The sequence below is a fragment of the Hyperoodon ampullatus genome (assembly GCF_949752795.1).
Source record: "Hyperoodon ampullatus genome assembly, chromosome: 17".
NCBI lineage: Eukaryota > Metazoa > Chordata > Mammalia > Artiodactyla > Ziphiidae > Hyperoodon > Hyperoodon ampullatus.
In genome coordinates, this window is record NC_136930.1 from 18,843,598 (window position 1) to 18,868,181 (window position 24,584).

Here is a 24,584-nt window from a genome sequence, read left to right on the forward strand (position 1 = left end):
TCTCATTTTTTTAGAACATGGGGCATGAAATTTCCGCTGCTTAAATGGGAGAAATGATGCTATAATGACAGTTCAAAATCAGAGGTATTCTCTTTTCTATTTTTAATCCTCTCAATGACATCATTTATTGTCTACTGGAAATCCATTTAGGAAATCACGTTAGTCCACTAAGCACTTCAGATAAGGTGATTTCATGAAGCATTGCAACATTATCACAATGAATTGCTTTCGTACACCATAAAAGAAAGAGAAGTAAGCAGAATATGGCCTGCTGAAGGAGTTTACAGTTTTACAGCTCCTCCCACTGTAGCACATAAGTCACTCAGTTACAGTTAACTTTGGATTATCCCTCACAGATTGAAAGCCCAACAGCCATCACACACTCTGGGCCTGTGGTGCCACTCGTATGTGTGTATCTAAATCAATGATGAGGGTATCGGAACCAATACTGGACATGGAGATGGCAAATTACAGTGAAGTTTTGGACCCAACGTACACAACTTTGGAGTTTGAAACTATGCAGATTCTGTATAATTCAAATGGTGAGTTCTCATCTGCTTGTAGATAAAAAAGAAAAGTAAGTATAATGAGAGCAGGAAAACTGAGCTTCCCAGGTGTTGGTTCCGTGTGTTTTATTGCTGGAGAATTCAGGGCTTGTTTCTTAAGGCCACAAATCTGAGGCTTTTGCATTTCATCTTTTGTGCTGAGGCTTTTAAATTTAAAATTTTAAATTAATAATGCTATGGCTATCTTATGTTTGAGATAGAAAAAGCTTAGCTCTGCATAATAAAGTAACCTAGGAATTCTGTCATGGGCCAGTTAGATAGAAAGAGTAGTTTCAGCAGTTATTTTATTTACTGTAAATCACAGTAATGAGTAATACTGGAAGGTTGGCTGTAAAGTATATTTTCTATGCAACATTTAAAATGACATATGGAAAATTGTCCTTAGAACACTGGAGAGTTTTACTGGTCACCATCTCCTTTCATTATTCCAATTCTCAACTGCTGCTGATGAGAAACTGTATTTAACATTACTATCAAGTTTTTGCATTGAACACAAATATGAAAAGACATAAGGGTTTATATTATAACTGCACTTGACAAGCTAATGTTTAGCCTCACAAAGCTCTTGGTATTTATGTACTGTAACATTTTAACTTTAAATAGGACATGGCTTGCTTAGGGCTCATGCCTTTATAGAATACAGTTTACTACTGACTTTGAATTTAGATATTTTTTCATGTAAAAATTTTGTCCAAAATCAGTTATAATTGTTAGAACTCCTAAAATCTGCTAATTATGTATGCTTTGGAACATTCTGTGTGTGTGTGTGTGTGTGTGTGTGTGTGTGTGTTTACCTCAGGACTGAGAATATATCTTGTACTCAGGATATCTTAACGTTCTACTATGCTATACAATTGCAGTTACTGCTATAGCTGTAATATTTACAATAAACAACAATAATTTATTAGTGGGAAGATTTCTAAAAATTTTCAGAAGATGAATTCTGAAATTTTAGCACAAAGGGTTTAAAATCAATTGACCGTGCTTCTATTAGGAAGTCACTATTTTTAATCCTTATGTTTAGACTTGACTAAGGTATTTAATAAAGTATTTACCTCAATAGACTCATGAATGTTTTAAAGGCTATAGATTACTAAATAGTAGGGACAGATTTACCATAAATACTTACTAAAACAACTGACTTATATGGCTATTTCCAAAGTGTTGTCTAACTCGTTTTCTTGTAATAATATCTAAATTCTTGTTAATAATATGTAAGTATGACATTAAACTGGAAGCAAGAGTTGAATTTTTTTTTGTTTCCATATAATCTTCCAGAACACTGTCAATCCTTAACACTTCTGCCATATTTCTAATATCTATTTTGTTTATGTGATCAAAAGAAAAATTACTAGCATTTAAATTATAAAATGTCACGTGATTACCCTTAAGCATATTCTCACTGAAGATTTTTGTAACTTTATGAAGTTATATATGATGATATTTGTCAACTCAGAAGTATTAGTATGTAGAATACATATATCGTTACAGAATGTAATTGGGACATAACAGTCTTTGATTTTATCCTTTTTATATTGGAAATATAATAATGAATTGTTATTATATTTACATTATTGTATAATTTATTATTAATTAAAGTGTATAATATATTCTTATTTATTTAATATCTTTTGAGTACATAGATATTTGTAAAGATGTAGTAAACAATATTAACTAATTTAAGAAATATTTAAGCAAAAATATCTATGTGGATTTTTTGAAGCATCTTTCTTCAAAACAATGAGTTCTCACTTTATGTAAGGCATAGCTCTAAGAGCTGGAAGGCAGAGGGGTGACTAAGACAGATAAATCCTCTGACGTCATGAAGTTTTTATTCTATGGGGAAAAATGGGTAATAAATGAACAGACCGAAGCATAATATAATTTAAAAAATGAAGTGGTTAGTTTAAAATATAAGCAGGGTACTAGGTTCTACTTGAAGGGCAAATGAAAGACGACGCTTTTAGATGTGTGTTTACAGAATGTTTCACAGAAAATGTGAGATTTGAGCAGAAACTGGATAGCCAGCTCATAGAAGTTCTTGAGGAAGAGCTTCCCTTCCAGGCAGAAGGGTTAGCAAGTGTAAAGGCTCTGAGATGGGAACAGACTTGAAGGAGAAAAAAAAAAAAAAAAAAGGCAACATTACTGGAGACTAGTGAACAGGATGAAAAGTAGTGCCAGATAATGGGATCAGAGAGGTGGGAGGGAAACCTTTTCACTCTGGGCTCTATAGGCCATGGGAATATGTGTAGGCTTTATTTTGTATCTAAGGGTTGGATGCAGAAGGCTAATGTGATGTGAATTTCTTATGCCAAGAGCACATTGCGGGCTTTCTGATAATAGACAGTAGGGGAACCAGGGTGGAAGTATTCGAGAAATTAGGTAGGAAGCTATTGCAATAATCCAGGGAAAAGATTATGTTCGATTGGATAAGAATGGCCATGGTAAAAGGCTGAAAATGTGTGGATTTGATATGTATTTTAAATACGACTCATGGATTGGATATGAGCAGCAAAGGTGAGAATTCAGTAAAGACTCCCAGATTATTGGCCTTAGGTACCAGATGGTACCATTGACTGACTAGGGAAGACTGAAGGAAGAACAAGTTCTAGGAGGAAAAAAAAAATCAGAGTTCTATTTTTGATACATTAATTTGAAATTCTTATTAAACTCCAAAGTGAAGTTGTTCAGTAGGTATTTGGGCATTTCAGACTGATACCCGTGGGAGACATCGGGCCTAGAAATAAAATGTGGGAATTTTTCATCATACAGATGATATTTAATGTCATGGGACTGGATGAGCTTCCCTAGGGAAAGGGTATAGTTGAGGGACTGAGCCCTATGGTATACCAAATTTTAATCCTCCAAAATACGAGTGGTGAGTTTGGAATGGAGACTGGCAGGAACAGCCAGTGGATAAAAGGAGAGCACTGGTGTGGAGCTTCCAAGAAGCTGAGGAAGGGATTATTTCACTCCCATAAATAATTAGTAGGCCAATTTATGTAAGAAATACTCAGTACTAACTTGCACTCTACCTCTTTCTCTTTCTTTAACAGATAGTTCTGTGCCAGAGACAACAAGTATGAATACCACAGATAATGGTGTCAACTGTCTATGTGCTATATGTGGGGACAGAGCGACAGGAAAGCACTATGGCGCCTCCAGCTGTGATGGGTGCAAGGGCTTCTTCAGACGCAGCATCCGCAAGAGTCACGTTTATTCCTGCAGGTACTTGAAATGCTCCTACCCAGAAGGTGATCTTCAGACGTGTTTCAAAATGCCATGCAAGAAGTACGGGAATAAAATTCAGAGCTTTCAAATTTCTGTAACTCTAAGAACAAAATTTATAAGCGACATGAAAAGTGAGGATGTGTGGGTGTGTATACACATGCAGTCACACGGGTGGTTCTTTTTTATGAAACATCTTAGACTTATAAAATGTATATTTAAAAATCCCCATGCTTACCACCCAGTTTAGACCAATATAATTGAAGCCTCCAGTGGACATCTCCCCTATCACTTTCTCTTCCTCCTCTCTCTCCCAGAGGTAAATACCATCTGAAATTTGGTGTTTGTCTTTTCCTTGTGTTTCTTTATTGTTTCACCACATGTTCGTATACCAATAGCCATACATAAATCTGTATTTAAATGGTTTCAAAATGCGTGTACGTTTCTGCATATTGCTTATCATTTTAGCGTCATCACATCCTGAGTCTTGGAACAAAATTATAAAAAGGCAGATGATTTAGGTAGCTTGTTGATGTTACTGAATAAAATGAAATTTTCAGCTCTAAAGTTTTAGATGTATTTCTCGTGCCACAATTTTGTAATTGAATTTAGTGTTTGTCTAATATATATATATATATATATATATATATATATATATATATATATATATATATATATATTTTTTTTTTTTTTTTTGCGGTACGCGGGCCTCTCACTGTTGTGGCCTCTCCCGTTGCAGAGCACAGGCGCTCAGACGCACAGGCTCAGCGGCCATGGCTCACGGGCCTAGCCGCTCCGCGGCATGTGGGATCTTCCCGGACCGGGGCACAAACCCATGTCCCCTGCATCAGCAGGCAGACTCTCAACCACTGCGCCACCAGGGAAGCCCAGATTTGCCTCTTTTGCACATTTGACATAAACGAAATTACACAATATGTGACCTTTTGTGTCTGACTTCTTTCACTTAGAATAGTGTTTTCAAGGTTCATCCATGTTGTAACATGTATCAGCGCTTCATTCTTATTTATTGCCAGGTGTAATATTCCATTGTGTGGGTATGCCACAATTTGTTTATCTGTTCATCAGCTGATGGGCATTTGGATTGTCTCCACTTTTTAGCTATTATGAATAATGCGGCTATGGACATTTGTGTATAAGTGTTTGTGTGAATATATGTTTTCATTTCTCTTGGGTGTATACCTAGAAGTGGAATTGCTGGGTCATTTGGTAACTCTTGTTTAACTTTTTGAAAAACTGCCAAACTGTTTTCCTAAGCAGCCACATCATTTTGTATTATAACTAACAATGTGTGAGAGGTCCAGGTTTTCCACAACCTCATCATTTGCTATTGTCTGTTTTTTCTGATTATAGCCACTGTAGTGGGTGTGAAGTGGTACCTAATTTTTCAGAGACTCTACTCTTTATACTTTATTCAATTGCCTCTTGATATGTAATTTGGAATTTAGAGTAAACTCCAATTGGATATGATGTAAAATTAATAGAAAAATTTTTAAATAGAGAAATGTGTGAAAGTTCAGAGGAGTGAAGTTCCCCGTCACACTGAAATCATTTAGCAGTAAGCATTAGAATTTGCATGCCACAATTTTTAAACTAGGTTTGGCTTTCATGGCTCAAGATAGAAATGATCATGGATACTGGCCAAAAGTGAGATTTCATTCAGTTTTGTTTTATTAGAAAGACTGCATGAGAGGTGAGGCTTGTATTTTCATGTCGATCATGAGATTAGAAAAGTCATAGTTAATTGTTCTTATACATTATTTCTGTTGATCTAAATTTGACTATACTTTTTAAAGTCTGTCTGTTTGCTTTTTTTGATAAATAACAGTTTTCTGCAAACTAATATATTTTTTTGGCATTGTAGGTTCAGTCGGCAATGTGTTGTTGACAAAGACAAAAGGAATCAATGTAGATACTGTCGATTAAGAAAGTGCTTTAGAGCAGGAATGAAAAAAGAAGGTAATAATATATAACATAATGATTATTAACATTATTGATGAAAAGTGTTATACACACATGTTCTCATTTAATCACAATAACCTTTCCATGAGTTCTGATTATCCTCAGTGAAGAATCTGTGGTTCCTCGAGTTTAAGAATTTACTCAAGGACACTGGTACCCACTGGTGAGTGGTAGAGCCAGTCTTTACCTGCTGACTGATTTGACATGTTCTATCCACTACTGCGTAATCCCTGGCAAGAAAATTATTGTCTGAAAAAATATTCCAATGTCTTGTTCAAAAGCTAAATGGCAAACTATATTAATAGGATGCAATTGTAAATGAATTTTAAATGGATTTTTTATTCTCAATAACAATTGAATATCTTTATTCATTTCATAAGCATTAACTGAACATTGACTTTTCATGCATTCATTTATCTATTTAACAAATTTATTGAGCACTGCTGCTCTCCAAACACTGTTGTGGGTGCTGAGGTTTCAGTAGTGAATATACTGAACAAAATAATCCCCCCTGTCAGGGAGCTTATATTCTATTCAAAGACAGAGACAATGGACTAGATGCTCTATTTTAATGTGCACTAATTTCATTTTGAACATATTAAATACAATTATATTATCCTGTGTTCTAACTATGGTTAATTTAGCAAAACAAATGTGTTTAGCACATTTAAATGTTTGGCAGGAAACAGCTGCTATACAATTTTCTGTTTATCCTTTTGCCACATGCTTATCCCTAGGACATACAAAGATATATTTTTCAGAACTCTTTCATATATTATTAAAAAATTAAATCAGATATGTGAAAAATATCAAACCTATCTTAAACATAGTTGTTTTCTTTGTCACTCAGTATTTTCAAGAGACAAAAATTCCATTCATTTCATTCAGTTGCTAGTCTCAGAAAAGAAGGCAAAATAAAGTTCACAATGTTAAAGGAAAAACACTTTCATTTCAACATGACTTATTTCTAGTGGCCTATTTGGTAGTTTATGGGATTAATTACATGCTTTGTCAATTATCTTCATTCATTTCTACTTGAACCTCTGCTTCACTCCTACCAATGTAAAAGCAAACCACGATTCTACAATTCAGTTTAGAGTTTTACAATCTGCTAAATAAAATTATTTTCAAAAACAGTGCAGGTATATCTTATACTGTTCATAGAATAATGTATTAATTTTTCCTAAATAGATTAGGAAGAAACTTTTAGCTTTCAAAGTAGATATATTTTTCTTATTTACACTAATAGCATAATATTAAGGTTAGGTAGATGGAAATGTATATAAATATGGTTTTATGTCAAAAAAGGTAGCTGAAAGATACTTACAAATGTTCACAATATCTTTTAGCATTTTTCTAAAGATCGATCATGTAAACAAAATTCATAAAAGCATAACTTACATTTTAAATTTTTTACCTCCATGTATACATTTCCAAATGAGTCAGTTTAGGCTGAAAGTCAATGACAATATTTGCTAAAAAAAAAAAAAAAAAAAAAAAGGAGAGAGAGGAAGTAAGGTACCAGTAAATATGCTTTAAAAGTAAAATATTAATGATTCACTCTAACTAAAGATTACTCACTCTTAAAGGCAAGAAGTTTAATATTTTCTCTTTCAGATTAGTGGTGTTGATAGTTAATAGTAAGTTTGGTTAGATAGTAGATTTTGGCATAGAAATTGATGAATTTCTTTAATAAAAGAATAATTACAGAAAAAATTCTGATAGTTTAATGTCTTATCTTTCCAGCAGAATTGGATAGAGCATTACTGTAAATAATTTAGGGACTACAGACTTTGTTTCCATTCTTTTTGGTTAAGAGAAAATAATCTTACCTTTTAAGGTTTGAAATCCAACTTTGACATCTGACTTCTATTATTCTATGTATTACAAGTATACTAATTCGTACTAACCCTCTCCCTCTTCCTTATTTTTAAAAATTTAGTTTTCAATAAAAAAATTGGAGATACACTTTATTCTTTTTTTTCCTTTCTGAAACAAAGAGATCTCTTTCTTAGAAGACTTTCATATAAATACTTAATATTTATTCATTGTTCTAAAATGCTGATATTCTAATCTCAATGTTCTCAAGAGAGACCCCTACGTGCTTCAGTTTTTGCCTTATTAATGTTTGTAAACTGTCCTGAGAACATTGTTTCATAAGAGATCATAGGATTGCGACCTGAAAATCACCTTAACTAAAATAAATTTACTTTCCATTTTTGCTAGTGTTTTAGAAGAAAAAGAAAAATGGGAGCTTCAAAATGTATGACTCATATTTTCTGACAGTGAATACACTCTTATCTTTGACCTGGTCAATCTCACAGGTTGTACTCTTCTTCTAGTTATCTTATGGTTTTATTAACTTTGAGAGAATGGAAAACCAACCTCGTAAAAATACAGCATGGCTGAACTGGCTGACCCAAAACTTTCTAACATGGGTGCCATCATGAAGTCCCAAAAGGCAATATTTTATGAACTGTAGTGACAAGCCTGGCTCTTTCTACTTTAAAAATGGTACAGAATGAAACATACCTTCAGTCATACTTTTCTTCCTGCCTCAAGCACCCCCCTCCAAGGTCTTTTAGAGGCATCCCATTTCTACTTTTATAGTAACGTTGTTTTTACTTCAAACTGTATATTCTGAGATATATTGAAGAAAACTGACCAGTAAATAATGTGATTTTCTCCCCTAGCTGTGCAAAACGAACGTGATAGAATAAGCACCAGAAGAAGCACATTTGATGGCAGCAATATCCCCTCCATTAACACACTGGCACAAGCAGAAGTTCGGTCTCGCCAGGTACTGCTGCATTACTGCTGCACCAGCATCCAGCCCTGTTTAATAGAATCAGATGTTTATTTAGGCATAATATTAAAATGATTTAAGTTCAGTCAAATATGCTCATTACTATAAAAAATTATACCTATGCAAATTGAAGAATTTTACTTTGAAAATATTAGTTGGACTGTTGACTCAATTTTGAATTTTCTTGGGCAAGTTCCTACTTTTTAAATGGAAAAATGAAATGCATTTCAGTCTGAGTGTTAAAAGTTTGTTTGCAAGGTTGATTTAAAATACTTAATGCATAGCACAATGCCCTGGGGGCAGTATCTTGTTTTATTTATTGAATCTGGAAATCAGTTATCACAGCTTTGGGAGTGTTTAGTTGAGGCCTATCATTAGAGCTTCCTTCCTTGAAAATGACTTCTAGATTCAAGAACTCACCTTAACATCTGCTTTGGAAAGAGGTATTTAAGGGAAGAACCAGAATTTAGAAAACACAGGAGAAACTTTATTATTTGAAAGTTCTAGAATGAGGATATCAGTTCTAAAGTTAAAAATATAAGTGATTAGTTATATAAATAAAAGTAAATCACTTAAGAATCAAATAAAGAAACTTTCTGAAGAAAGTTTATTTTACCATTGCCCGTATTAGAAATGTTAATGGTATTTTTCTATTATAAAGCAAACAATGAAATAGCTGTTAATCAGGTTCTATAATGAGTCAATGAAACTACTTTCATTTTTGATAACACAAGGGTAAATGATGAAGTTAACATCACCATTATCATCATAATTACTTGAAGATTACTTGATGGTCCTGTAAAGTATTTCGAGAATGGCCTGAAAGGAACTGTGAGGAAATAGACATACACTGCAGAAAGACACGTACACACACACACATGTTCAAAAATTAAGTTTAGAAGAACTTTTAGAAAGTGATTTTTTTCAGCAGAAAGGCATTTGAACACTACTTATATCTTAGATAGTTCAAAATTATATATCATTTAAAAATTTATCATTATACATTAAGATTTTCAACTTGCTGAGTCAAAGATTGGTTTCTTAACTTTATTTGGGTGGGCTTCCGTTAAATGCAGCAACATAGTCTGACTTCTCATCTAAATCTTTTCTCCTCAGTTGGTAAACTTTATCCAGTGGAAACCTTCCTTCATAAATTACAACAAATTAAAGATGGGCTTTCTTAATGGAACTATCATCTTCAATTAAGAATAAAATCATACAACATAGTTCATGTGGATACTCCATAGCTCTTTGTATAGCCATTTTGAATTATGAAACTCCCTGAAAGTAGTGGTAACTTATTTTACAAGTTTGGCCAGAAAATAAGATAGTACTCCCAGACCATGGTGCTATGCAGTGAATGTTCTCAATATAACTTGAATTGATAGGTATTTGATTTCTTAATTTTAAATGTTTAGTATATTTCAAGATACTGTGACAATGATAGTGCCCACTTCAATGGTGCTTACTTATTGCAGTTGTAGAAAAAAGAGAAATAGTGGTCTTGTGTTATGTTCAGTGATGAATTAATATAATGTTCTTAATGCTAGATCTCAGTCTCAAGCCCTGGTGCGAGCACTGACATAAATATTAAGAAAATTGCCAGTATTGGTGATGTCTGTGAATCCATGAAACAGCAGCTCTTAGTCTTGGTGGAATGGGCTAAATATATTCCTGCCTTTTGTGAGTTACCACTGGATGATCAGGTATAATTTAAAGAGATTATGAATGCTTTAAAAAAATGTTTTTTGAACTTTGCTAAGTTTTTCAGTTCTTTTAATTATATTTGTAGTAGATTTACTATATTTGACAAAGGTTACTGAGAGACAGACTGTTTAAATTCTATTTTAGGGGTCTTACAAATTTATTGATTGGATGAGGGTTGATCAAGCCTATATTCTTCCCTCCTGAGGTTTAAAAAGCTTAAGTAAGTGAGAAAGACAGGTAGTAGATAACTGCCATTGTGAGATAAAGTATTGGAAGAATAAATGTCTGGAAGGCAAATGGTACCCCATTGTGTCCTGCTGTTTACTAAAGGTGCATATAAAATTCTTCAGAAATACCAGGCCACTTCTAGACAGAAACCACACAGGTTGTGTTGGTGTCTTTGTAGGCACTTTTATACACTTAACATATAAAATTGTGCCTTTCATGTTGTCAGTTTTATTCTAGCATTTACTGTATAAAAAGTATAAATCTGGTAAAAAAAAAAAGTCTGTAGAATTGTGTTTTGAAATCTACTGAAAATAGAATTCAGATGTAGTGATCTTTTCCTAATATAGACATTTTCATACTTTGTCATATGTATATTAAGATATTTTAGTTAATAGTTAAAAGTTCACTTTCCAATATGTTTAAAGAAGTAGCTAAGATACTTGTCTCTACCCTTCACAGTTTATGAACTCTAATTTTCCCCAGACTTTCTGCAAGGCTATGCACATTGGAGTTTTTCTGATAAATTAACCTGTAAGCAACCTTCAAGTTTATGTGTTTTATATTTATTATTACATTATTTATTGTAAATGTAAACATATTGGAAAGTACTGCCATTTAATCAGTGTTAACAGGTCTATAAACCTTGACTATTCGAGAGGGAGGGGGAAACTGCTAGTTACCCATAAAAATGACCAGCAGTAGGGGCACTGATGAGACTTAATCTGACTTTTTCTTTGAACCTGTAGAATTGTAACAGAACTTGGTGGCTAAAATACAACTTGAACGTTAGAAAAATTAGCTGATCTCATTTCTCAAGTGACCTTACCTTCAGATTATCAACATACTGTATTCAAATCAGTAAAAAAAAATGTATATCAGTATAATATAATCTTTTAATTACTAGCATCAAATATATAAGTTCTCAAAAATTGAGATATTTGATATTTTGAATTATCTCAAGGAGCTTAACTCACCAGCGGTCTAACATTTTGATGTCTTTAAGTAAATAAAATATTTAGGTTCTTTAAAATGAACCAAGGGAAAAAGAATGCTGAACATCTTTGTAAAAAGTTTTTACTTGTATAGTCTTGAAATATTTTTAAAGAGTTCTTACCTGAAATCAATCTCCTTTTTATATTCACTGTTTCTAATAAAGCAATCCACTTTCTTAACAAAAAAAGTAGTTAAGAAGTTTCATGTTCTAATTAGTCTATAAAGATTAGATTATTAGTTTCAGATTCATTTTTAACTCTTCTAAGTAGTATATAATATTCTGTAGATGTAAATAATTTGAAAATGTCCAGTTCCCCCAGGTTAAATAAAGCATGACATATAATATAACCAGTGTCTATTTTTATACCCTCTGACCAATGCTCTTTATCATTGATAAACAAAGACAAAGAAACAATCAAAGGGAAAAGTACATGATTGTTTAAAAATCAAAGAAGGGCAAAATATTTATATAACCGGAAAATAAGTGATCACAGAAAGTTAGCAGTTATATTTCTAGGAGAGCATTTCACCTGGTTACAACAAGAAAATACTGTGAAATCTGAAATCATTCTTAAAATGTTCTGTAACTCCCTTCCTGGTATGAGTCATGGTTGTGGACATATCATAAAGATAGCTTGGCTCAGAAGGTTATTTCAGAGTGAATAATGCTAAATTGCTAAAACTTACTTGTCTCACCCCAAGCCATATAAGTAGGGTTATGTTATTTATCAGTTTTATATTTTTATTACCACTCTTTTTTTAAAAAAAAGTTGCTGACCTGTATGAAGACAATGATTTAAAACTTGGGAAATTGAAATCCTGTAACTTGTCAATAATAGTTTTCATTTACTAACTGACACTAATATTTATTTATTTATTTATTTATTTATTTTTTTGTGGTACGCGGGCCTCTCACTGTTGTGGCCTCTCCCATTGCGGAGCACAGGCTCCGGACGCGCAGGCTCAGCGGCCATGGCTCACGGGCCCAGCCGCTCCGCGGCATGTGGGATCTTCCCAGACCGGGGCACGAACCCGCTTCCCCTGCATCGGCAGGCGGACTCTCAACCACTGCGCCACCAGGGAAGCCCTGACACTAATATTAACAGTATAACATTAATAGCCATGGATTGGTGAATGTCTATTATGGATAAGGCACTCAGGTTTCAAATGCATTATATATTACATTATTTTATTTAATGCTCTCGGGCGCTCTGTGGCATAAGTTTTATAATCTCTTTAAAAACTTAACAGCTTTTAAAACTGAACCATATATCAGTTAAATTCACTCAGTGTATTCATCAGACAAATATTTCTTAGGATTACTGTTCAGTTTTAGGAACTGTGAGTATCCGGCAGTAAAAATACAGACCACTATTCTCATAAAATTTGCATTCTATTTGGGAGACACAGACAATAAAAATATACGGATAATGAGTAAGTTAATTCTAGGTGGGGAAGAGTTCTATAAAATGAAATGGGATGAGTTGTTGCAGAATGACTGGAGGTGGAGTGGTAGCAGATCCTTTAAATTGGGGATTAAAGAAGATTTTTCTTGAGACCTGAGTGACAAGGGGCTAAGCATGTCAAGATCTGAGGAGAAAGCATTCTGGGTACAGGAACAGCAAGTTCAAACGCTCTGAGGCAGGCAGGCATAGTGTGCCTGGAGAAAAGTGAGCAAAGGATGTTGTAAGATGAAACCAGAGACATGGGCAGGGGGGCAAAGCATTAAGCCATAACCTCATGTGAGGCCATGGTTGAGGTTTTTGGGTCTTATTCTAAAGACATTAAGAAACCAGTGAAGAATTTTTAGCAGAGGAGTGATATTAAGTGATTATTATTATTACAAGATATCATCGTAGAAGCTCTGGCAAGAAGGACTTAGGATGGAGGAACCAGAAAGGAAGCAGGAATACCTAGTAGCTCTTTGGAGTGTAGTTTGGTGGGCCAGGCAAAGAATGACCAAGGCTTGGCCAGGGGCCGTAGCAATGGAGAAGTAACACTAGGATTTGCTGTACAGTGAGAGAGGGATCCAAATAGACCCTTGTTTGGGTGTGAGAAAGCATTTTGGATGATGGTGCCATTTTCTAAGGAGATGAAGATGTTGGAGAAGCATTACTTTGATGTGTTAAATTTGAAATGCTTCCTATTCTTCCTACTGGTGATATTCAGCAGGCAACGGAGCTCCTTTGAGAGCTTAGTGCAGAGCTAAAGGTTCAATCTAGAAAGTGTCAGAACCCAGATCCCCCATACTCATTTCGCTATATCACCAATCTTTGTTTTGCTTTTTTTTATTCAGTTGATTATGTATAAGAGATCTTGTTTTACATATATTTTCTCCTTTAGTCCTCATGGCTACACTTTCAGATTTTTATCACTCTCTCCATTTGATAGATGAAAACAAATTAGTCCGAAACATACTGGTCAACTAACCCAAGGTTAAACAGGAGTAAGTGGCCAAGCCAGAATTCGAACTCTGGTTTGTTTGACTCTATGCCCAAACATCATTCACTCCCAAACACTAAACTGTTCTGCTTTTCTTTTTCTTTTTCTTTTTGCTGCCATTGTATTGACTTGTTAGTTTTAGAAATTTTGAAAAGTAAAACTCTGTTGACATGCTAAAAATAGAAAAATGGAAGCCTTAATCATGGCAAGAATCTATGAATATTGTAGTTGTTAAAACAAAAAAAGTCCCAGTCTTAAAGAATACTAAGTTAATCAGGCTTATATAATCTTTTAATCATTATATTTTATAATTAATTGTTAAACTTGGAATTTTTCATTAAGGTGGCACTGTTGAGAGCTCACGCAGGGGAACATTTACTGCTTGGAGCTACAAAAAGATCCATGGTGTATAAAGATATTTTGCTTTTGGGTAAGTTTTTTTCTTTTTAATTTGAGAAAAAATTATGCATGCTTCATACTTCCATGGGGCCTATTCTGTATGTACCAGGCATTCATAGACACTGCCAAATGGTTCTGTCACTTCACAAATTGGACTTAGTTGGTCAGGTCCTCACTCAAGCCCTGTTTTTCCTTGCCGTTAATTCAGGGAAGTTCAGAGTGGATGTTCAGGGTGCGTTAAGATTTTAAAATAAAAGATGTTGCTCAATAAACATAACATTGAGGTATGTTTAAATCATATCAGGACAAAGAGTTAGTGATTTGTGTCACCATCTTATTGAGTCCCAGTGTTGTTTCATACAGTCTCAGTGTCTACCTAATAATTATGATATATATTATTTTATACTCTTCTAAGGAACGTGTTTATCTCCTATGATCTCATTGCCCATGATATGCTACAGAACCCCAAGTTAAAAAAAACTTTTTGTGACAATGTCTGAAAAATTATGAGAGTTAAAGAGCAGTGCTATAACACGCAAAAGTAGGATGGCAGGTGGGAGAAGACACAAAGGAAAGGCTTGTGTCTTCATTAAGGAAGTACCCTGATCCCCTACTTAACTTATAAAGTTAGGTTTCCTGTTGGGATATTTGAGATCTCTCTAATGTTTCTAAGCGCAACCTCCCTCTGGCTGTGTGAAATGATGATTAAATTGTCTTATTCCATTTTTGTGATAGATATTTTGTCCCAAATATAAATAAATTGAACATAATATCACAATAGCTAATATTTACTGAGGACTTACTATGTACGATGCATTGCTTTAAGTGCTTTACATGTTTATATATACACTCTCTCATTTAATCTTCACAATAACCCTGAGGGATATGTACTATTATTTTCAGCCTGTTTCGTAGGTGAAGACATGAAGGCCGAGGAAATTTACCTAAGGTCACAAAGCAAGTAAGGGATAGAGCCAGGATTCTAAACCACATGATATGACTGCTTTTAAATTCTGTTAAACTTTCTCTTGCATTTTTAGTTCCCCTACAATACTGTTCTCATTATAAATCTGAATACAATATACATAAAAATCAAAACAATTTTACTACATAGTTCTAAATTGTTTTACCCTAAATAATTAGGTACTTTAACTTTCCATAAGAAGAGCAGGGCTACATTTTTTGAATAATTTTGCACATGTTATTATTTATACTGAAGATTGTCTTTGCCTGCAGTGAAAGAAGTCAGAATATTCTGTTTTCTATAAAACCAGAAAATAGAAATTTAGCAGCTATTTTAGGGGCTAAAATAAGCTTCCAATTTTCTAATGTTTTAGAAGCTATAATAGTATCATATTATAGCCCGAGACTTTCTAAGGTAGAATTCCTTTAGGGATTAGGTGGTCCAGTTCTCTGTCCAATTTCTGAACTCCTTTGAATACAGCCCCGTAAAGAGATCATCCCGTCTCTACTTAAACAAGTCCAGGAAGAGAGAATTTACTATTTAATGAGGCAACTCATGAGAATATACATGCTAATTTTCAAAAATCAGCGTCGTCTACTTAGGCTTATTAAAATTGTGTCTCAGTAGTGGTTACATGTATATACACCTAGACCACTAAAGGAATGCCATTTTTGGTTCACTGTAAGCAAGGGAGATTCTTTAGGTTTTGTAATATGCTCATTAATGAGTAAAACACTGATAGATAACTGATATAGTTGAAAGCTAATCATTATGCCTCGTTTCTCCCTTGTCAATAATTAGCTTGCTATTAGTCTGTACTTTAGTATTATCACAAGTGACCAAGGCTGTTAAAATGCATGTGATCATATTATCAATGTTATTGATCCTGTAAGTGTTCTAAAGTTTTTCTAACATAACTAACAATGCTCTTGAAAGAGGAAGTACTATTCCTGTTTCTTCAAGGGAAGACCATTTAAAATATTGGTTTGTAAAAAATTAAACAAAATCTGACAATTTTGTGTGTGTGAGGAGGTTGCTTATTTTATTTTATTTTTTACCTAGGAAACAATTACATTATTCACCGCAACAGCTGTGAAGTTGAGATTAGCCGTGTGGCCAACCGGGTTCTAGACGAGCTGGTCCGACCCTTTCAAGAAATTCAGATTGATGACAATGAATATGCTTGTTTGAAGGCAATTGTATTTTTTGATCCAGGTTTGTTTCCAAAGTTCCATTAAAAATAATTGCAGTGAAAATTGGTCTTCCCTGGTGGCGCAGTGGTTGAGGGACAGCCTGCCGATGCAGGGGATGCGGGTTCGTGCCCTGGTCCGGGAAGATCCCACATGCTGCGGAGCGGCTGGGCCCGTGAGCCATGGCCGCTGAGCCTGCGCGTCCGGAGCCTGTGCTCCGCAACGGGAGAGGCCACAACAGTGAGAGGCCCACGTACTGGAAAAAAAAAAAAAATGCAGTGAAAATTAAACTACTTTTTCAAATACTAGAATATTTTCTGTTACACTCTAGTAAGGTTAAGTATTTAGACTGCCCTTTTTATTCCTTTATTAGACGCAAAAGGGCTAAGTGATCCAGTAAAGATTAAGAACATGCGGTTCCAAGTGCAGCTGAGTTTGGAGGACTACATCAACGACCGGCAGTACGACTCCCGGGGCCGGTTTGGGGAGCTGCTTCTGCTCCTGCCGACGCTGCAGAGCATCACTTGGCAAATGATTGAGCAGATACAATTTGTTAAACTTTTTGGGATGGTTAAAATCGACAACTTACTTCAGGAGATGTTACTGGGTGGTGAGTATATTTAAGAATTTCTATTTTATTTATTAACATCATACCACAGTACTTTAGAGCAACTTGACCTGTTTACCTTTTGTCCATGAGGTAATGAACTCAGTATTTTATATTTTGAAAGTCTGCAAAACCCATTGGATGGGAACAGAAATACTTGAACACATTCAAACCTCCCCTCCATTTGTACTCACCTCCACCATCTTTACCCTACCCTGTCCTTCTTTCCTCAATTTTCAGATCCTCCCAAATATGGTAAATAGAACTATATCTCCTATTGTTAGTACTTCTTGGAGTATATTATATTTTTCTATGCCTTGACTCCTCTAAAAGCTCAAGGATATCGGAATTGCAACATAACCAAAAAATATATATAGTAAATACTTTAAAAATAAACATTGTGTTCCTGAAGTAATTAACTGACACAACACAATGAAAAGGGAAAGACGAGATTTCATTGCTGCAGTAGATGTCAGGAATAACTTAAGAAATCATTTATTTTGTATTCTGATCTAGATTAAATTTCCTTATAAAATCACTTTATTTTAGTTTAGTTTAATTTTAGTTTGCTAGTGCTTAATGTGTTTCTAATGATATCTTTCTGAAATAAAAGTTGTTTATGCTAGTAGGGTGATCCCAAATACTGTAAGCTTAAGGTAAGTGATTCCTGGAATTGCCTTAACAACAGGCAGCAAACCTAGCAATTCCAGGAAACTGCACAGAAGGTCCATTATTAATATACAACATAATATGACACAACATTAATCTAACCAATGTACAGTGAAAGCTGACATTGTCTTTAACATGGCAGTGGCTCTATTAATTTATTTTTGAATTTCCAAAAAGCACTTTGCAAAAATAGCAATATTCAAGCTGTCAATCAAAACAATTATTCCAAGGTAAACTTGCTGTTGCTGATTAAATATCATTAATGCAAGTATCTTTTTATCTTCTGTAGGTGCTTCCAGTGAGGCTAACCATCTCCATCATCCAATGCACCCACATTTATCTCAAGATCCATTAACTGGACAAACTATACTTTTGGGTCCAATGTCAACCCTGGTTCATACAGACCAGATCTGTAAGTATCTGGGCTACTTTTGAAACATAGTATTTCTTAAACTTAATTACCTGAGAAAAGGTGGAATTTGGGGAAAGAATCTATTTGTGCCCAGAAATTATAAATATTGGATATAATTTCTTCTCCAAGATTTAATTGTAGGAGATTGTGAAGCAAGTCACTTATTCTTCTTAGGTATGAGTTTTCTCCCTAAAATGGAGATGTGAGTACTAAATCTTTCTTCTTCATAGGTTTAGGAGCACAAAAGAACATACAGGATGTCCTAGCTTTGCCGGGTAGTACAGGACCATAAAAATGACTCTACAAGGTGGAACCATGCAAAGGAATCTTAATAATCAACAGGAAAATTATAATTGCTTGTGACCTTTAAATATATTTGTCAAAATATCAAGAACTCTTTTAGCTATAGGTTATAAATGTATATGGCAACTAAAAGAAAAAATAGTAGTTTTAACGCTTAGTGCACCATAATTTAAAATATTAATAACACTGAGAATTAATGTGTTTTATTTTTTGTAAAAAAATGAAGAGTAGTTTGAACACTGCCTGCCATGTTCTCTTCTAATGACTTACAAGAGGAAGTGAGCATCTTTGATGGATTTTACTCTTTTGGAAGTTTGGGTCAGTTTCCAACATTTTATCCTTTGCATTTTTAATGTCCTAAAATATCTCTGAGAATCCATTTGATGTGAAGTTTTTTGCCAGTTTCACTCCCTCTGGGACCTCTTCAACCTTTTCAGTGCAACTGGTTCCTCATTTCTGTTGACAAGCTTTCCTTCACTAAGTTCTTGGCTGAATTTTTAGGGACTCAAACAATAGTAGTGTCAACATTTCCATCGTCAGCTCTTTCTTCTGTAACTCCATTTATGTTCGATTTGAATTTCACTTCCAACATTATCACTTTTTGTTTCTTTACTGCACATTCTCCCCTTTTGGCCAATTATCTTTCAGTTGTCCATTTTTGCAAATTGTCATGTGGATTTGTCACTGAGAGGGAGACGAGGAGGCAACACAACTACACAGTTTGTTGTCAGTGTATGAACTGAAGGAAATCTGTTCATTGAATAATCATGGACAGACTGAAGGATGTGATGTGATTGGTCACTGATCAAAATGCGCATCTATTGCTTTAGGTAATTATTTGTAGACTGAAGAGTTATCAGTGAAGTTTGTGAAGTCTGTAACACAGTGAAGTTTGTCAGTTTATGCAATACTCACAGTTAATTAGAGTTAGCATGCTAACTGAAATTTGAACCATGTTTTTGAAGGACTGGTGCTACTTAACTAAGCTGTAATAACTGACATTTGTGTATATCATAATTGTGCAAAGCGTGTGCTGATTAGGCTTCCTTTAGTTCTTTGGAACTAAAATGACTATATAAATACTAGGGGTTGCTAGTAGATAGTTAATCTGATATTATTGCAGATTTAACACAAATTTTATTTTTATATGTCACATTGGAGATTAAAAAAATCTCTATTTGACAAAAATATCTAGAATTAATTGCTTCTGAATTCATACTAATTAATTCCAGATTTACTTTTGATCTATTGCCTCTGAACACTAAACCAGCTACCTCACTGAGATGCCTTCAGTTATTGTGATATAATTATTATGGGTACCAGCATTGCCTACTGAATTTACAATTGCCCTTAATAACTAGCTACAATGTTGTTTTACCCAAATGTTCAGTGCAATGCGACAAAATTAAGTGAGTACCATTCCATCTGACTGCTACCTAGTGGTAGGGAGAGTAGAAGCCACAGAAATTCATGCTATCACTGCTGTTCTTTAGATACACACACTGGTAGATCTATGTGTAAATAGTGTCTGAAACACAAAGTTCTTTGAGTATATGACAGAGACAGAAATGAAATTGTTAGAAAAAAATACAAATGATGTATATTATAGCACATTTAATCTGTGGGTCCCAATGTAGTTGAAAGACATTAATTTGGGAACATTCGCTTTTGTTTTTTCCTTGAAGTACAGTTGATTTACGATGGTATATTGGTTTCAGGTTTACAACATAGTGATTCAATATTTTTATAGATTATATTCCATTTAAAGTTATTGGTTATATTGGTTATATTCCCTGTGTTGTACATCACATCCCTGTATCTTATTTTATACCTAGTAGTTTGTGCCTCTCAATCCCCTTCTTGTGTCTTCCCCTTCCCTCTCCCCAACTTCTCACAGGTAACCACTAGTTTGTTCTCTGTATCTATGAGTCTGTTTCTGCTTTGTTATATTTATTCATTTGTTTTATTGTTTAGTTTCCACATGTAAGTGAAAACATACAGTATTTGTCTTTCTCTGTTTGACTTATTTCACTATGCATAATACACTACAGTTCCATCCAAGTTGTTGCAAGTGGCAAAATTCCATTCTTTTTTATGGCTGAGTAATATCCATATATATATAAATGATATATATATATAATATATAATATTCAATATATAAATGATATATATAATATATAATATTCAATATATAAATGATATATATATAAAATATATAATATTCAATATATAAATGATATATATATATAATATATAATATTCAATATATAAAAATATATCTCTCTATATATTTTTCACATCTTCCTTGTCCATTCATCTGTTAATGGACACTTAGGTGGCTTCCATATCTTGGCTATTGTAAATAAAGCTGCTATGAACATTGAGGTGCATGTATCTTTTCAAATTAGCGTTTCTGTTTTCTTCAGATATATACCCAGGAGTGGAATTGCTGGATACTATGGAAGTTCTGGTTTTAATTTTTTGAGGAACCTCCATACTGGGACCATTCTTGCAAAGCAGATGTTACCACTTTCATTTAATTAATAGTCTAGAGCAGAGAGAGGCAAGCCCAATACCATACCAAAGAGTCTATGAAGTTGTGTCTCTTAGAGACCAGTTATTCATAAACTTGGAAAATAAAACACATTAACAACACATTGAACATTGTAGGTATCAACTGACAAGAAAGTTTAACAATTCTGCTGGTGGTTAAATCCTTTACTTTTTAAATGTTAGCTTTGTAGTATTTTAAAAGCATGTTTGCTCACCCTAATCTTTTTAGAATCACATCATCACACTTTTTATTTTTATTTTCCCTCTCTCAACATAATATGTAAGAAATTCATTTGTAAAGGAAAACTTTGCTTTGCTTGTACTCATTTGGAACAGTTTATATTTTACACAAAGCAAAACATTAAACACAAGCATACACACATATTTAAGTTCATGCATATTTTCTTGGTCTTTTAGAGCAGACTACTTGAGTGTTAGATCCATCCAAAATATCCAGGAATAATTTTTAAAGCAAATTTGGTAATTCTTTTGTCAATTAAATTATATCTAAAGACATTGTTTCTAAGTAACTGCTAATTCACACTTAATAATATAAAGTTAATATATTAAAGAAAACCAGGCAAAAAGGGACTGTTCTCATTTTGTATAGAATTTTTAAAAACTGTTTGGGAAAAAAAAACTCTATGAAGTTTGCAATGCCTCAGTCTGATCATTAAACATTTTCTATTTGTTCTGTTAAATATCTGGAATAATAATGCGAGTACTAAAATATTTCAAGCTTTAAAAAATTATAGAATGGCTTCTAGATTATTTTGTAATATGGTTAAAATTTGCCAATAGAAAGAAATACTATTATAGACAATGAAGTACTCAAACTGTAACTTATTTTTTTTAAATTACTCAGTGCTCTTTGCATTGATGGGGAAGGGACCACCAAGTGTATTTGTAATAGAATAACTTTGAAGTGACAAAGCCAGTATTTTTTAGATGCTTTTAACTACAACATAGATTTCAAAGCCCTTGAAAAGTTATCTTACCTTAATTTTTTATGTCATCTAATGTTTGAATTAGTAAAACCTAGACCAAATGTGTTTTATTTTATGTGCTTTTTTGATTGCAATTTTGATTTACAATATAAAATTTATATTGAAATATTTGGGGAAAAAACTAGCTTTCTGTTAATTCTTTTCATTTTAACTTTTTTTCTGCTGGGTTTATGAGAGAATCAGATGTTCATAAATGCTATTAAGAAAGTCCGAAGACACCTTAAAGTGACTGTCAAGATTTTTAAGTATGATTTATTTTAATGCTAATTGGGACAGTAAGATGGGAGTGCATCTCCAGTAGTATGTCAATGACCTGATAATGTATTATAATCACTACTTTATATATGATCTTTTAAAAACATATCCAAAATAAAGTAATGCATATTGGTGTCATGCAGGACTTAATGGGATGGGCCAAGGTGATTGTCACCATTACATACAATTCTCTGATTCTTTTTTAGCAACTCCAGAAACCCCACTTCCTTCCCCACCTCAAGTCTCTGGACAAGAACCGTACAAAATAGCTGCAAATCAAGCTTCAGTCATTTCACACCAGCCTCTCTCCAAACAGAAGCAATTGTGAGAATATGTTTACTTCTGAATGGCACTGCATAAATGTGAAAAGTTGTTGGTCTTGAAATATCTCAGGATAGCACTTTTGGCAAACTCTTAGCCAAGGCTTCTTCATGGTGCTGTTATAAGATGGTATCCCGTTTTCTTGTTTATATGCTCATTTTGTTTGTTGTTGCTATTGTTTAAAACCTTTAGATGCAACCAATGTATATCTGAGTTTCAATATGTTTATATAATATAAACTTGTACTGTGCCTGAACCAGTTGAATCTTATGTACTACTTTCATTTGTTGTCTTATTATTAATTTAAATCTGTAAATAATTGCTTATGGTGATGTGATGCAGAACTAAGTATTCTTTTTGTGACTGCTAACAGTAGATCAGAAATCCCAGATTAATATTAAATGAACCAAGTTTTTAAATAAATTTTAAACTTGTAAATTCAAAAATTAAAGCAGTCAGTGTAGAATAGGGTGTATTTCTTTGAAGAAAAATCACTTATGGATATCCAGTGGCTAAGAAGTATCTTTTTGGCCCACAGTTAAATATGCCTATATTAAGTTTAGAAAATTATAAATAGGCATTCCATAGATGACTGGGTATTCCTTGAAATCTGCCTATATTTGAAGATGTATGATAAAATAAAACATGTTAGTTTTATCAGTTAGGATACAGGTTAAACTGTAAAAAGGAAACTCTTAAAAGAGTGGCTCAACCAAGACAGACATTTAATTCCCTCTCCTAAAACAATCTAGAAGCAGACATCCATTGACTAGAACTTAGCCCATGCCCACGTCTTTTTCTCGGGGAGGCTGGGAGTGTTAGGTAGAAAGCCTCGTGCCAACAAAAACTGTACATCACTGGGCTTCTGCTATTGGGAGACAAAGTAGCCATCTGTCACACATGCGTTGCCTCATTTAATCCTCAAAACAACCCTGTCAGAGAGGTATTATTATCTTTCTCTTGTAAAGGAAGAAACCTTTAGCTTAGAGGGTTTCAATAATGTAACCAAAGTTCATTAACCTAAAAAGTAGGAGAGCCATATTCAAGCCCAGGTCTGGTTGACTTTAAGGAGATTAAATCTTTGGTATAGAATGAAAATGTGAGCTTCTTACTGTGGTTTTTAAATATATGCAATTGAGTGATGATTGAATATTATCCATTGTGTTACCTGTTAACACATATTTACATGTAAATAAGTGTAAATTTGTTGCAACATGAATAAGAAACCACTTTTGTACTTTTAACAAATCTTACTCCTAAAAACAAATCAAAAAAAAAAAAAAAAACCCAAACTTTTGAACGGATTAAAGAAACTAAAATATATACCAGGTAGGTTATGATGAAAGCAAAGACAAATTTAAATCAGTGACTCAGCGTATTTTCAAAAAATCCAGTGAACTGAGGAATGTAGTTCATTGGAGCCCAAAACTATTTGATATTATCTAAAGCTGGAGCTTATTTAAAACAATTGACAGGCTGCCTCAAGAAACAGTGATGCCTCCGTCTCTCTTTCTCATTCACACACACACACACACACTTTATTTGCTGAAGCAGGGAAAAACTGGTTTAGTAATTATTAATGATATAAAAAGGGTTCTCCAAGCTGCAAGAGGCTGAATTAAATGATTTTTACAGAACCTTTCAAAATTTCTATGATTATGATTTCATAGCCCCCCACTTACCCTGCAAATAAAAAACTTCTGTTAACTGTAACTAACTTATTAACTCTTAAAATGGAAAAAAATGATTACTTAGAAGCTATCATTGATTTAATTGAATCAATAAAATTCCTTGCAGAGCTGATACCTGGAAACTGTAAAATATATCATTGAGAGAGAGTGAGGACAGAAAACAAACTTAACTCATTTTTTAAAAAATTTACGCTAGTATCTCTATTTCATGAATAAGAATGCTTTTGATTTTTATAAATGGAAATATATTTTGTAGTTTTCTG

At 33.7% G+C, this 24,584-nt stretch overlaps 1 protein-coding gene across 2 annotated transcripts; it reads left to right on the forward strand.

Annotated features, from left to right (window-relative positions):
• Positions 1-406: 406 nt before the first annotated feature.
• HNF4G (hepatocyte nuclear factor 4 gamma) lies at positions 407-22,637 on the forward strand (the record flags this gene model as incomplete). Of its 2 annotated transcripts, none has more annotated exons than XM_079722818.1 (10): positions 407-560; positions 3,623-3,794; positions 5,677-5,771; positions 8,468-8,574; positions 10,131-10,286; positions 14,293-14,380; positions 16,376-16,528; positions 16,877-17,113; positions 18,069-18,191; positions 22,516-22,637. In XM_079722818.1, the coding sequence occupies 10 exons, from the start codon at positions 407-409 to the stop codon at positions 22,635-22,637; spliced, it is 1,407 nt and encodes a 468-aa protein (XP_079578944.1). The 2 variants fall into 2 exon arrangements, with proteins under 2 accessions (XP_079578944.1, XP_079578945.1); XM_079722819.1 differs by having other exon boundaries at positions 407-542.
• Positions 22,638-24,584: the final 1,947 nt, after the last annotated feature.